Below are 13,762 nucleotides of genomic sequence, written 5' to 3'. Positions count from 1 at the left end.
GAGGATCTTAAAAGAACATGTGAAGAAGTAGACTTTGCTGTAGCAGTACATCCAACCACCAGTACTGAACTAAAAGAAGAGATAGTTTCACTAAAATTTTTGTCAGAATCAAAAAGCCCCCTTCAGAATTTTTTGGGATTGTTGCAAACTGGCAGAGAAATAAGTCTTAGAGTAAACCTTGATTGTCTAGGCTCCCCTGAGTAACCTAGGACAGGAACCATTGTCCCCATTCTAATGGGCTACATTTCCCTTAGTGACACCAAAACATAGCTAAATCTATTTGATTATATGGTGTTGTGACATCATTACCCCCATTACATGATCCTTGATTGACTGGGAAGATCCAACAAGGCGTGAAACAGAAAAAATGACTTCCAAAGCTGTGATAGAAGCATTAAACAGTGGGAAATAAGTAGCTGAAAACTGTTGTAAACAGCCATGGAGAAGGATGGGATAAAGAGTTTTTTCAGAGGATTTTGCTCTTTTTATGAACATGAAGAATATTTGACTTAGCACCATGAGCCACCATGCCTCACTTCCAGCAACAGCTGAAGATCAACGAGAACCACTTGTTCTGGCAGCCTAATGATGAGTAAGAATACTTTGGCCAGATGCTGTATATGCAGACTTCTTTGATTAATATTTATTATTTATTTATTTTATTCGATTTCTATACTGCCCACAGCCCGAAGGCTCTCAGGGCGGTGCACAACATAGGATAAAATACAATAGAATCACAAAAACAGTAAAAGCATACATATTAAACAATTAAACGACCTGATATACATTAAAAGCTAAAAGATAGAATAGCCACTGATATTTCATTTTACATACACTTCCAATCCAAATGTTTCCGGTACATACATATATACATATATACACACATATATACACACATATATACACACACAATTTATAATGCATAATTGTTATATAGAAATGTAAAAAAAATCAGAGGTCTAACAATGGCAGCAAAAGATAGCCTTAAAAATAGAACTTATACAATATCTTAGTGAGTGGTGGAGGCCAGAGAGGAACACATAAGCTGATTGCTGTGAGTGGCTGAAGACAGACAAGGTCATATTTGCATTAATTAGAATATATTTGCTTTTTTTTTAAGTCTGGTTCTCACTGTCTTGCTCAGGTAAGGCTGCAGCGGCTATTCAGAGGCACAATCCCAGTACTGATCAGCATGACCTACTCCGTCTCTGACCTGGGCTGGTTCACTCCTCCTTGGGCAACCTGGTGGCCTCCAGCTCCCCGGGGATCAGTATATTGATGATAAATTTAGTGTGGCCATCAATGGGCATAGCCCATAGCACCTGCGAACTCCTGACCTCAAGTGATCCACCAGCCTCAGTAATAGCTAATTACAGGCACATGTCACCACAGCTAATGTATTTATTTTTACTTCTTAGAGTAAACATGGTGGAGAGAGATTTGGAAGTCTTTCTAGAATATCAATTTCTAGAACCTCAAATGTACAGTTATTCATTACTTGTAAGGAATACTAGTACTGACTTCTGTTAGGGATATGGTTCCCAGCACATAAACCAACCACAATTGTTCTGAGAAAATGTGTATCTCTCCCCCCCCACCAGTGAATGGGAGAAGTGAAATTTGCAATGGTTTCTAGAACAAAGTTGTGCAAATGTCATCACTGATTATAAACATCACAGCTCTCTTGTGTCACATTGTGCTGGATTCACAATAGGGTTTATTTTTTATTCTTATTTTTAAAGATATCCTGCTGAGGATATTGGATTTAACATGCCTGCACCCAGTTGTGATCTAGTCTTCAGCTTGTGAAAGAGAAAAATCCTACTTGAGCTAACACTGGCAAAGGAGAAGTTCCTTGGTAGATATGCCTCAGCAGCTAGTCTTCCCACTTTCTTTTGAGATTTTAGCTAGACTGCAGAGCAATGTCAGGTTCCACTTCCATGCAAATCTTGAGCAAACATCATCCAGCGCTAGGAAGGAGACAACAGCACAGCAGCAAAGCTATCCTCCATCCATTATTATTTTTTCCAGAAAGCACATTGCCTTCAATGAAGGATTGAAGGATAAAAGGCAATAGGGAGATGTTTTGATCCAATTGACTAAACTAGAGTAGAACTGGCCAGTGTTTGTAGTCTTGGCCACCCTATTTCACAGGATGGGAAATGGCCAGCTCTGTAAGAAAGTTGGCACCATCTGCAGTATGATATGAAGATATGAAACTCTTATGCTTAGACCTAGTTTTGCATACAAATATGTTCATTTTCATATTGGATGCAAAGTCTTTGAAAGAAGAGGTGCAACCTGATGTGTGGAAACTGTTTTTTATCAGAAGGGCCCAAATAAAATGCATGTGGGAGTCACAGTGAGCTAACTGGCTGTCTTTTGCCTGACCATCCCTGGTTTAGATAAATCCACATTAGAATAGGCATAGAACTCCAAAGCTGTGATTCCCCCTCACTGAATTAGTTACTCCTCCACTTAGGGTGGATTCAGATGACATAGCTACTTAAAAGCTAGTTGAATTGGGTGGGGGCTGGCTCCATAGGTGGATTCAGATTGTCACTTACCTACTGCAATAGATATGTCAGTCTGTACGACGCACACAATAGGAACATGGAATGTGAGAAGCATGAACCAGGGAAAGTTACAAATTGTCAAGCAAGAAATGGAACGTATCAACATTATAATACTTGGTGTGAGTGAATTAAAATGGATGGGAATGGGACATTTTCAATCAGGCAACTACAAAATATTTTATGCAGGAAATGAGAAATTAAGAAGAAATGGGGTTGCTTTAATAATGAGTAGTGATGTAGCAAAAGCAATTAGGAGCTACAACGCAAGGTCTGAGCGAGTTATATCAATGAGATTAAACGGGAAACCTATTAACATAACCATCATCCAAGTCTATGTTCCAACAGCAACGCAGAAGAAGAGGACTTGGAAAAATTGTATGCAGAAGTGCAGGAAGAAATTGATCACACACCAAAACAAGATGTGCTGATAATCATGGGGGACTGGAATGCAAAAGTAGGGAACAGAGAAGAACTAGGAATTGTGGGGAAATGGGGCTTAGGAGAGACAAATGAAGCAGGAGACTTATTGAATTCTGTGAAGCCAATAATTTGTTTCTTGCAAACACATTTTTTGGGCAACCAAAAAGACGACTGTAGACGTGGACATCACCAAATGGTCAATATAGGAATCAAATGGATTATATAATTGGTAGCAGAAGATGGAAAAGTTCCATACTTTCTACTAAATCAAGACCAAGAGCAGAGTGCGGTACAGATCATGAACTGGTCGTATCGAAAATCAGAGTAAAGCTAAAGAAGAACAACAAAGCAATCATAATGCCAAAATACAATTTAAATAACATCTCAGAAGAATATAAAGATCAAATAAGGAACAGGTTTGAGGCTTTAAACTTAGCTGACAGAGAACTAGAAGAAATATGGAGTGAAGTCAGAGACATTATCAGGGAAGAATGCAAAAAGACCATATATCTAGTTAAAAAGAAAGACCTCGATGATTGACAAAACTCTTCAAATGGTTAAAGAGAGAAGGAAAGCAAAAACAAAAGGAGATAGAAATATGTTCAGAACCCTAAATGCAACCATACAGCAACTAATACGTAGGGACAAAGAGACCTATTACAATAGTTATTGTATAGAAATAGAAGAGGACAACAGAAAGAGTAGAACAAGAGCCCTGTTCCAAAAGATTAGAGAAATGAAAGGGAAATTTAAACCAAGAGTAGGGATTTAAACCAAGAGCAGGGATGTTGAATAATCAACAGGGGAACACACTGACTGACTGAGATGAAATAAAAGGTAGATGGAAGCAATACACTGAAGACCTCTATAAAAGAGATGCCAGGATGACAGATTCATTCACGGAGGAACCATATGATGAAGAACAAGAAATTTTAGAATGTGAGGTGAAAGCTGCTCTTAAAATACTCGGAAGAAACAAATCACCAGGAACAGATGGCATATCAACAGAGTTGGTACAAGCTACTGAGACTGAATCTGTCCAAATTTTGACTAAAATCTGTCAAGAAATATGGAAAACTAAACAATGGCTGGAAGCATTCAATATACATCCCAATTCCAAAGAAAGGGGATCCGAGGGAATGCAGTAATTATTGAACTATTGCCTTAATATCCCATGCTAGTAAAGTAATGCTCAAGATTCTACAATAAAGGCTCTTACCATATATAGAGCGAGAAATGCCAGATGTCCAAGCTGGGTTAGAAAGGGAAGAGGCACCAGAGATCATATCGCAAACATACGTTGGATAATGGAACAGACCAAGGAATTTCAGAAGAAAATCACCCTGTACAGCAAAACCTTTGACTGTGTAGATCATGAAAAACGATGGAATGCTTTAAAAGAAATGGGGGTACCACAGCATCTGATTGTCCTTATGCGCAACCTATACTCTGGACAAGAGGCTACTGTAAGGACAGAATATGGAGAAACTGATTGGTTCCCCATTGGAAAGGGTGTGAGACGGGTGTATTTTGTCACCCAATTTTATTATTATTATTATTTATTTATACCCTGCCTTTTGGCCAAAGGCCCTCAAGGCGGCTTACAAAAAACACATATATAAAGATACAATATAAAATACCTCAATAAAATACAATTTACAAAAGTTAAATAACTGCTCTTAGGCTAACAATGTAAATGCATGACACATGAGGGGAAAGGGACAGGGAAGAACAAGGAAAAAAGCACTCTCAGGTGCCAGTTCTTAAATTACAGTTCTTATCATGACCCGCTGGAATGGAAGCAGGTAGCCTGATAGCATGGTGGCTACTGGAGAGGGCAAGGGCAGCTAGTTGCTCAGCAGAGGCAATCAAACAGCTCACGGATAGATCAGCTTTGGAATGGAAATTTATTTCATCTATATGCAGAACATATTATACGGAAAGCAGGATTGGACCGAGATGAAGGAGGTGTGAAAACTGGAGTGAGAAATATCAATAATTTAAGATATGGAGATGATACCATACTACTACCAGAAACCAGTAATGATTTGAAATGAATGCTGATGAAAGTTAAATAGGAAAGCACAAAAGCAGGACTATAGCTCAACGTCAAGAAGACTAAAGTAATGACAACAGAAGATTTATGTAACTTTAAAGCTGACAATGAGGACATTGAACTTGTCAAGGATTATCAATACCTTGGCACAGTCATTAACCAAAACAGAGACAACAGTCAAGAAATCAGAAGAAGGCTAGGAGTGGGGAGGGGAGCTGTGAGAGAACTAGAAGAGGTCCTCAAATGCAAAGATGTATCACTGAACACTAAAGTCAGGATCATTCAGACCATGGTATTCCCAATCTCTATGTACGGATGTCAAAGTTGGGGAGTGAAAACAGTGGATAAGAGAAAAATCAACTCATTTGAATTGTGGTGTTAGAGGAGAGCTTTGTTCATACATGGACTGTGAAAAAGAATTGGGTGTTAGAACAAATTAAACCAGAACTATCATTAGAAGCTAAAATGATGAAACTGAGGTTATCATACTTTGGACACATAATGAGAAGACCTGATTCACTAGAAAAGAAAATAATGCTGGGAAAAACAGAAGGGAGTAAAAAAAGAGGAAGGCCAAACCTGAACTTACAAGATCTGAACAGGGTGGTTCACGACAGATGCTCTTGGAGATTGCTGATTCATAGGGTCCCCACAAGTCGTAGTAGACTTGAAGGCACATAACAACAACAACAACAACAAATTTTGTGATAAAACTCACTGGAACGGAGTACTGGCCCCTCTTTTTTGCTGCCCATGCCAACCATTTTGTGCTGGCTCCCACAGCACTTTTTTATTTTAACCAAAAAGGTGCTGACTATTAGTAAAAGGTTATGAAATTTGAAAGGAACCAGTATTTATCTTAATTTTCTTTCTCTTATTTTAGAAAATTAATTTTATTCTAGTTTATTATTAAACCTTATATACTGAACTGCACAAAAACGTATTTCACACTGCACACATTTTTTTACACTGCTCAAAGTGTGTCTAGCAGCAGGTTGGAATAAACTCTGCTGTGGTGGCACAGTCTAGCTGATGAATATGGGCTTTGGAGAGACATCTGTGTCACCAGCCTTATAATCTTCCAACATCAGGTTAAGACACTGTTACTCTCCTGTGATTTTAATGATCTGCTTTCTATTACTGCTATTTTATTCTGGAATTTTGTTCTTTGTATTATTAGTTGACTGTTAGCCACCTCAAACATTTAAAGCAAATTAAATGAAATAATGTGGGATGGTAACTAATCTAGACTTTAAAAAGTCAGAGATGGCACAGGCAAACTCGATTCATACGGTTTAGAGATGTTGTAATTACGAATTATCCGGGAGTAAGCCCCCTTCAACAGTGGGATTTACTTCCGAGCAAAGCATACGTAAGATTGGATTTCTCATCACTCTTTCAACTCGCCTTGATCACTTACATGGAATATTTGAAGAATTCTAGAAGAATAACCCTCCCCTCCTTCAGTACGTTTATTTCAGCCTGAGAAGCAACGGTTCTGATCTGCGTAAGTGACGCAAAAGGCAACATTTTTTCCAGATCAAGTAATCTGAAGTAATAAATCAATCCAAAAAGTTGGTGCGCGTCATTCCCCCCCCCTTTTTTTTTTACCAGAACAGCCTTTACAGTCCCGTTCCTGTGCATATTTACTCGGGAAGAAGCAAACCTTTCGGAGACTTTAGTGAGTCTTATTGGCATGGAAGTATACATAAAATTGTAAGCAGGCAATCTGGTGAATTCGGTGGCACTCATTTCCCGCGTAAACATGCACAGATTCTCAGTTAGTCCCATCCCGGCATTTTAAAGAAGAGCACGGAGAACACGCTAACTACTCCAAGACAACTTGGTCAGGAGCGGGGAGGGGATATCTCGCGTAGTTTTCTTTTCCCCGTCTTCCAGGCGAGAGTACTTGTTGCTGTTGTGTTGTGCGGCGCGGTCCCCTCATAGCACTCGGTGGAGGGCTGGTTAGGCGATGCTGCGGCCCCTTTAAGAGTCTGGCCGAGCTCGGTTGTTGGGGTGGAAGCAAAACAGGCACACAGCTTACATTCGTTCCCGGGATGCCTGAGCGCTGAGTCGCGCGGGCGAGGGGAAGAGACCCGGGCAGCGTGTGCGCGCGCGGGAGAAGGGGCGGGAGTCGAAAAGGCGGCGGCAGGGCCCGCACTCAGCAACGGCAGCCATCCCACAGAGAAAGAGAGAGAGTGGAGCGGGAAGAAACCCTATCTGCATTCCCCGAGCTCAGCCCGGGCAAGAAGCGGGGCGGCCGTAGCTATTGCAACGGCCGTGTCTGCTTTGCTGTATCCCCAGGCTCGGCCTGCGCCTTTCCCTAGAGAGCAGGCGCTTCCTCTTCTCTCTTCCGGCTTTTGCCGCCTCCTCAAGGGAACAGCCCGGGGGGGGGGGAGGCTCGACCTTTTACCTAGCCTCGGGGTCGTATCTGCCTGCTTCTTCCAAACTCTCACATATCTGGTTTGTGTAGGAGAAGGAGGCTGCTTGCTTACCTACCCCTCGCTCAACTCTTTCTCTTCATCCTTCTGGTGTGTGTGGTTGGGTTTCGGCTTCTACCTTCCATGGAGTAGACCTAGTTTGGCGTAATTCCTCCTCCCTGGCAAAGTTGTGTGTATGATCTTTGATACCGTTTCGCTGGTCTCAAACACAAGGGCTGATTGGCCTGCCTTCATCTCCAGGGCCTGCTTCCTTTCCGTTCTCAAGCAGGTTTTGCCCTCTTTTCCTATTTCTCCCCGCCCCGGTCAAATGTAAACACCTGCTGCTGAGAGGAGTTTTCAGTTTTGTTCTCCCCTCTTCCCCATCATGGCTTTTGGGTTTTGTTTTAGAGTTTTCCTTTCTTTTTTGAAGGATTAATTTTATTCTGTTTCCTTTGCTAGCAAAGCCCTCCACGACTTCCCCCCTTTCCTTTTGAATCCCTCATTAAAAACATAGCCCTCATCTAAATTTATTTTTATCTGGATGAGATGAAAGTGACCGTTTGTTTTGGCAAGACAGGGATTGTGGTTCCCTGTAAGGATGGACAGATTCGGGTTAGAGACTTAACGCAACAGGCTCTCCAGAGATACCTGAGAACCAAAGAAAAGGTAAGGAATGTCATCACCTGTACCATTATAGGCAAAGTCACCTGGTGCAACTCCTGCCTGCAAGGTGATTGGGTGCATTTTTCTGTTACCTGCATACATATTTTGAAGGTGAAACATATTGTGCTTAGCTGAGTGGCCTTTTTATGTAGATGAGAGATGGTAGACTGCTGTCAGAAATAACACTACAGTGTAAGCTGAGAGGTGGGATTGTGATGTTCTATGTCAGTTTCCCTTCAAAAATATTGAAGTCATATTGTATGACTTCCTTTAAGGAAAAAAACTAGTGTCATGTGTGGTGGATATACTTTTAAAGGGAAAATGTTTGTTGCAAACAGGAATGTCAAACTTGGAACTTGTAGACTGATGTGGTCTAGAGTTTGTGAGATGTTGCCCAGCCGACAGTGGCTTTAGGATATACTGAAGGCAAGAACTTGTAGTAATACTCTGAACACCACTGCCAAATATTTTGCATGAATTGCTGCAATTGGAAGGTTAGACTTGCAGTTTCTCATTTAAACGTTTCCCTAGATTTTCCTGTGTCACAAACTTCAATGTTAACTGAGCAGTTTTTCTTTATTTCCAAGCTAAATACCAGAAGTGGCCAAAGGTTACTAAACTGAACATCTATAGACTTGCTAAGGTCTGCATCACTTCATTCTTGTATCTGTCACTTCTTAGCATCCCAGGGTTCAGAACATCTGTTACAATTGCCAAGGTGATGGCCACCCAAACCAGCTTCCTTGTGGTGAGTAATCTTCACCCACCCTGTAATATCAAGTAGCGATGATTATGTAGGGCCAGCTGTCCCATTTTGAGTTCTCATGCTGCTGCTGGAGGAGGTATGGAGAAGAGGCCAACAATGCTATAGCTGAGCTCCATGTGTCTCTTAATGTTGCAGGATTGGTGGAGACCATTCACTTGGAGAGAGTTGCTTTCATTGACATCCATGTGACAGATGTAACAGATACTCCAGTCCTATGCTGTTTTCTTATTTATTTTTATTTGTTCATAAAAGTATTTATATACCACCCTCTTGCAAACAGCAGGGTGGTGTATAATAACATAAAAACATTTAAAACATTCTGTTTCTCTGTAACATCTGAATTGGGAGAGGCCGTGCAAGCCAGTGGTGGACTGGATGAGGACCAATAAATTGAGTATGAATCCTAGCAAGATGGAGGTGCTGTGGGTTGGTGGTTCCTGAGTTCAGATAATCTGTCAGTTGCCTGCTTTGGATGGAGTTGTACTCCCGCTGAAAGAGCAGGTCCATAGTCTCTGGGGGTGCTCCTGGATCCATCGTTGTTGCTAGAGGCCCAGGTGACCTCAGTGGCTAGGAGTGCCTTTTACCAGCTTTGGCTGGTAAGACAGCTGTGGACATTTCTGGACCGGGATAGCCTAACCACTGTTGTCCACTCACTGGTAACCTCTAGGCTTGATTACTGTAATGTGCTGTATGTAGGGCTGCCCTTGAGGTTGGTCCGGAAGCTGCAGCTGGTGCAAAATGCAGTGGCGAGACTGCTCACTGGGGCATGGTATCGCCAACATAACAATAATATGTCACTCCACTGCTGAAGGAATTGCACTGGCTGCCCATTTGCTACTGGGCCAAGTTCAAGGTTCTAGTCTTGGTTTACAAAGCCCTATACAGCTTGGGACCAGGATACCTGAAAGACTGTCTTATCCCTTATATACCCAGTCAATCACTGCGTTCTGCAGGTGAGGGCTCTTGCAGATACCATCTTATCAGGAGGTCCGTTCCACACAGTGCAAGACAATGGGCTTAAGTTACAGGAAGCCAGATTTCAACTGAACACCAGGAAAAATTTCCTAACTGTTAGAGTTCCTAGGGAAGTGGTGGGCTTTCCAACACTGGAGGCATTCAGGAGGTAGCTGGACAGCCACCTGTCAGGTATACTTTAATTTGAATTCCTGCTTTGAGCAGGGGGTTGGATTCGCTGGCCTTATAGACCCCTTCCAACTCTACTATTCTATGAATCTACATACGTCTGGTACACATATACTCTAGGAGCAGGATGGGGAATGCATGGTCCACCAGATGATGTTGGACTCCCTATTCCAGCCTTTCCCAACCTTTGGGCCCCCAGATGTTGTTGGACTACAACTCCCATCAGCCTCAGCCAGTATGGCCAGTGGTCAGGGAATGATGGGAATTGTAGTCCAGCAACATCTGGGGACCCAAAGGTTGGGAAAGGCTGCCTTATTCCATCAACCCAAATCAGCAAAGCTAAGGGTTAGGATGGTGGGAGCTTTAACATCTGGACAACTACTGGTTCCCCATCTTTGCCCTATGAGCATCTTCACATTTTGCTGTCTTGCACTTGGAATTGTATGATAGTTGCCTTCCAGCTTGTAAAGCTTTATTGTTTGTGAAGTGTCTCTGTTATTCATGGCATGCCTTACACCAAAGAGCTACTTTACTACTAAATCAAATCAAAATCTTTATTGCGGTCAATGACCCGTCAAAAACTTTACCATAAAGTCTTCCTAAACAGTTACACATAACATCTAGGCATTTTTACAGTAGAACTGGTAAAATGATAAAACTCAAACTGCATGGGTCGCATATTAGAGACGAAGAGATAGTCGTTTGCACTGGCATATATATAAAAACTTGGCCACTGGAATCAGATATTGATTATTATTACCCGACAGCAGTCTAGACATCCAATGCTCTAAGGAACTGTTGTAATACTTTTCCATGAAGGGTAAGATATATAAATTCCTTTCCAAGGAGTATAACGAGCAAACGAATAGAACATGAGGAAGTGATTCTATGTGGCCTTCCCTACACGGACAGATACGTTGGTCTCGAGGAATGCCCCGATATCTACCCTCCAAGAGAGCTGAATCTAAACAATTAAAACGTGCCTTAGAAAAGGCTAAACGATATTTGGGATTCGTTAGGACCTCCATGTATGGGGCATACTTTGCGTAGTTTATGCTCAGGTTATGGTGAAGGGGTGAGCAGGGGTTGGCTGCTGCTTGTATCGAAGATTGCCTATCGATGTCCTGGAGCCGAGAGTTAATAATCTGTCTGGCCTTACTAAAATCTAGGATAGAAAGAAACTCTAGAGAAAGGCCTAAATAGGGAAGCTTAGCTATAAAAGATTTCTTCCAAGTTGAGAGGAACGTTTCTTCCACAAGGAGCGACATATAGCCCAGCGGACAGACATAATGAATTTTGGCCCAAAAATTGAAGGCAAGAGTCCATGCTTGGCATTCAGCCGAGCATAGGCCAGCTTCCAATCTTAGAGCCGCATTTGGGACGCATTTTGGCACTCCAAAGATTCGGCGTAAAAAGATAGACAAAACTACTTCAACTGAGGCATTAAAGGCATATATCCATAATGAGACACCGTATAGTAATTGTGCTAGAACTTTGGCTCTGAAAACCTGTAAGGCTGCTGGAATAAATTGACCTCCATTGTTGTAGTGGTAACGTATGATGCCCTTCAACGTTGTCTGAGCCGAGTCAACTGCCGCACGGATATGAAGCGCCCACGAAAGGGAGGATTGGAAAATAATGCCCAAGTATTTGTAAGCTCTAACTTGTTCAATATAATGGCCGTTGATTTTCCATCTGTAAGTCGGACAGGATTTTTTAAACACTAATATTTTGGTTTTAGTAAAATTAATTGTTAATGAGTTTTCTGAACAATAGGTCATAAAGGCTCGAATCAGACGGGTAAGGCCAACTTTAGAAAAGGAGAGCAAGGCCGCATCGTCGGCATAGAGCAAAAGGGGGCATCTGCTACCTTTGATTTTGGGAGAGTGGAAGTCAGGCGCCAGACAGGTGGGAGCCAAGTCATTCAAAAAAAGATTAAACTACTATGGATTACTGGTCTTGACCAATGAAGAGCCCTTCTCATTGTTAGTACAGTGGCAAACATGCTTTTCTGTCATGTGGGAAACCAGGGTTTGATTCACCAGTGGAGAGTGTTTTGTGCTGGGGACAGACCATAGCTCAGTGATAGAATGTATGCTTTATAAAACATCCCAAGTCTAGTGCCTGGCAACTCTGAATAAAAAAGGATTAGATGTTTTTGGGGTTGGAAAATACCTCTGCTCAATGACTGGCAATACCTTTCCAGGTTTAATAGATAATATAGGGTTAAATGGATTGGGCAGCTTCATATGTTCATCTCACAGCTATGCTTGTAATAAAAATAGCACACTAATTTAAAAACAAGCCCTCGAGTAGGAAAAGTGGAATTTGTGCATGAACAATCTAGAGATTCAAGAGGACTGTGGTTAATTTTGGCCTTCCAAAACTGGCTCTGCTGTATAAGTAAGCTTCCTGCCTGGATGTTTTTCATGATGCATTGTAAACACATTTTTTTTGCGTCCCAGACCTCTTCCCCACACCCATACTTAGGTGATCACTATTTCAGGAAGGGTGTAAAAGATGAATAAAGTTGATAAAGCATAAAAGGGATGGTTGTATTTGATTGTGATGGTATGATGTACTTGCTCCTCAAATGATTCTCAAAGGACTTTGTTCCCAATTGGATGTGTTTTGGCTAGTGTGGCCTTACCAAGCTGCTATCAGCACTTGCTTTTTTTTAAAAAAAAAACACAAGCAGAAGGTGATGATGTAAATCAGATACTCTGCAAGTGTTTCCTTTTTATTGCTCTGTTAACACCATAAAACCTAGGCACCTGTGTGTCATATGATTGATTTAGAAGAGAGCTGATTGCAGACACATTTTCTTTCTTGATAATGCTGCTTCATAATCTGAGAGTTCTTTCTTCCACAAGATATTCTATCAATGTAGATATTTGAGAAAGAGCCCTAGGAAACATACTTGAGTTATTTCTTTCTGTTGACAAGGAAATACCTTGCATTTTGTACTGATTACAATACATTAAAATTGCCACACAAAGAATTTGCATATGGAACAACATATTGTAATGACTGGCTATTTCTGAGTTCTGAAGAGTTTAAACTCTTTTAAGAACTTACCTTACAATTCTAGTTTTGGTGATGTGTCAAATGTTTTACATAAGCCATCTATGAAAGAAATAAGACACTTGAAAGGTTTGTATGATTTTGTTACTCTGTGATAAAAGTCCAGGTAATTAATTTGTTGTTCTAGAATAGTGGTGGGGAACCTGTGGACCTTCAGATATTTTGGATTACAGCTCCCATCAGCTCCAGCCAGCACTGTGGGGATGGCTGCTCTAGAGGTTAGGTGTTGTCCAATTTAGTATACAGTAAGGCACCGCTTTTCAGTGGCCTGCTTTTTGGCGTTCCGCTAATATGGCGTTTTTCAATTAGAGTAAGGCCCCACTCATACGGTGCTTGTTCTGCTTTTACAGTGGTTTTTGGGCACTGGGCGCCATTCTATTGATGGAGTTCCAGTTTTAGGCGGGTTTCGCTTTTAGGCAGGGGTCTAGAACATAACCCGCTGTATGAGTGGGGCCCTACTGTACTTCTTACTGGTTGCAAATGTATATCTACTTACAAGAATCTGGGATGCAGCCTGAGTTACGTGTGTGGGAAGTTTCACTCAATTAAATGTTCCTCTTAAGCAGTGTTTTCAGTGGAGGAAAGATGAGGATTCAGCTTCTTTTGTCTTTGATAAATGTTTTGAGTTATTAGT

At 41.4% G+C, this 13,762-nt stretch overlaps 1 protein-coding gene across 4 annotated transcripts in view; it reads left to right on the top strand.

Moving 5' to 3' along the window:
- The first annotated feature begins 7,004 nt into the window (after window positions 1–7,004).
- The window catches only part of PARD3B (par-3 family cell polarity regulator beta), an 894,180-nt gene continuing 887,422 nt past the window's right edge, over window positions 7,005–13,762 (top strand). For 2 of the 4 annotated variants that reach the window (XM_061607919.1, XM_061607920.1), the window contains exon 1: window positions 7,006–8,138. In XM_061607919.1, coding sequence (XP_061463903.1) covers window positions 8,019–8,138 — 120 coding nt within the window. In that variant the 5' untranslated portion in view covers window positions 7,006–8,018. Of the gene's footprint in view, window positions 8,139–13,762 lie in introns of all 4 variants that reach the window. The other 2 variants (XM_061607918.1, XM_061607921.1) reach the window with 2 other exon arrangements.

Source organism: Rhineura floridana, chromosome 2 (assembly GCF_030035675.1).
Source record: "Rhineura floridana isolate rRhiFlo1 chromosome 2, rRhiFlo1.hap2, whole genome shotgun sequence".
NCBI classification, from domain to species: Eukaryota; Metazoa; Chordata; class Lepidosauria; order Squamata; family Rhineuridae; genus Rhineura; species Rhineura floridana.
The sequence above is the reverse complement of the archived record's forward strand: the minus strand, read 5'-3'. Positions and strand labels throughout refer to the sequence as shown.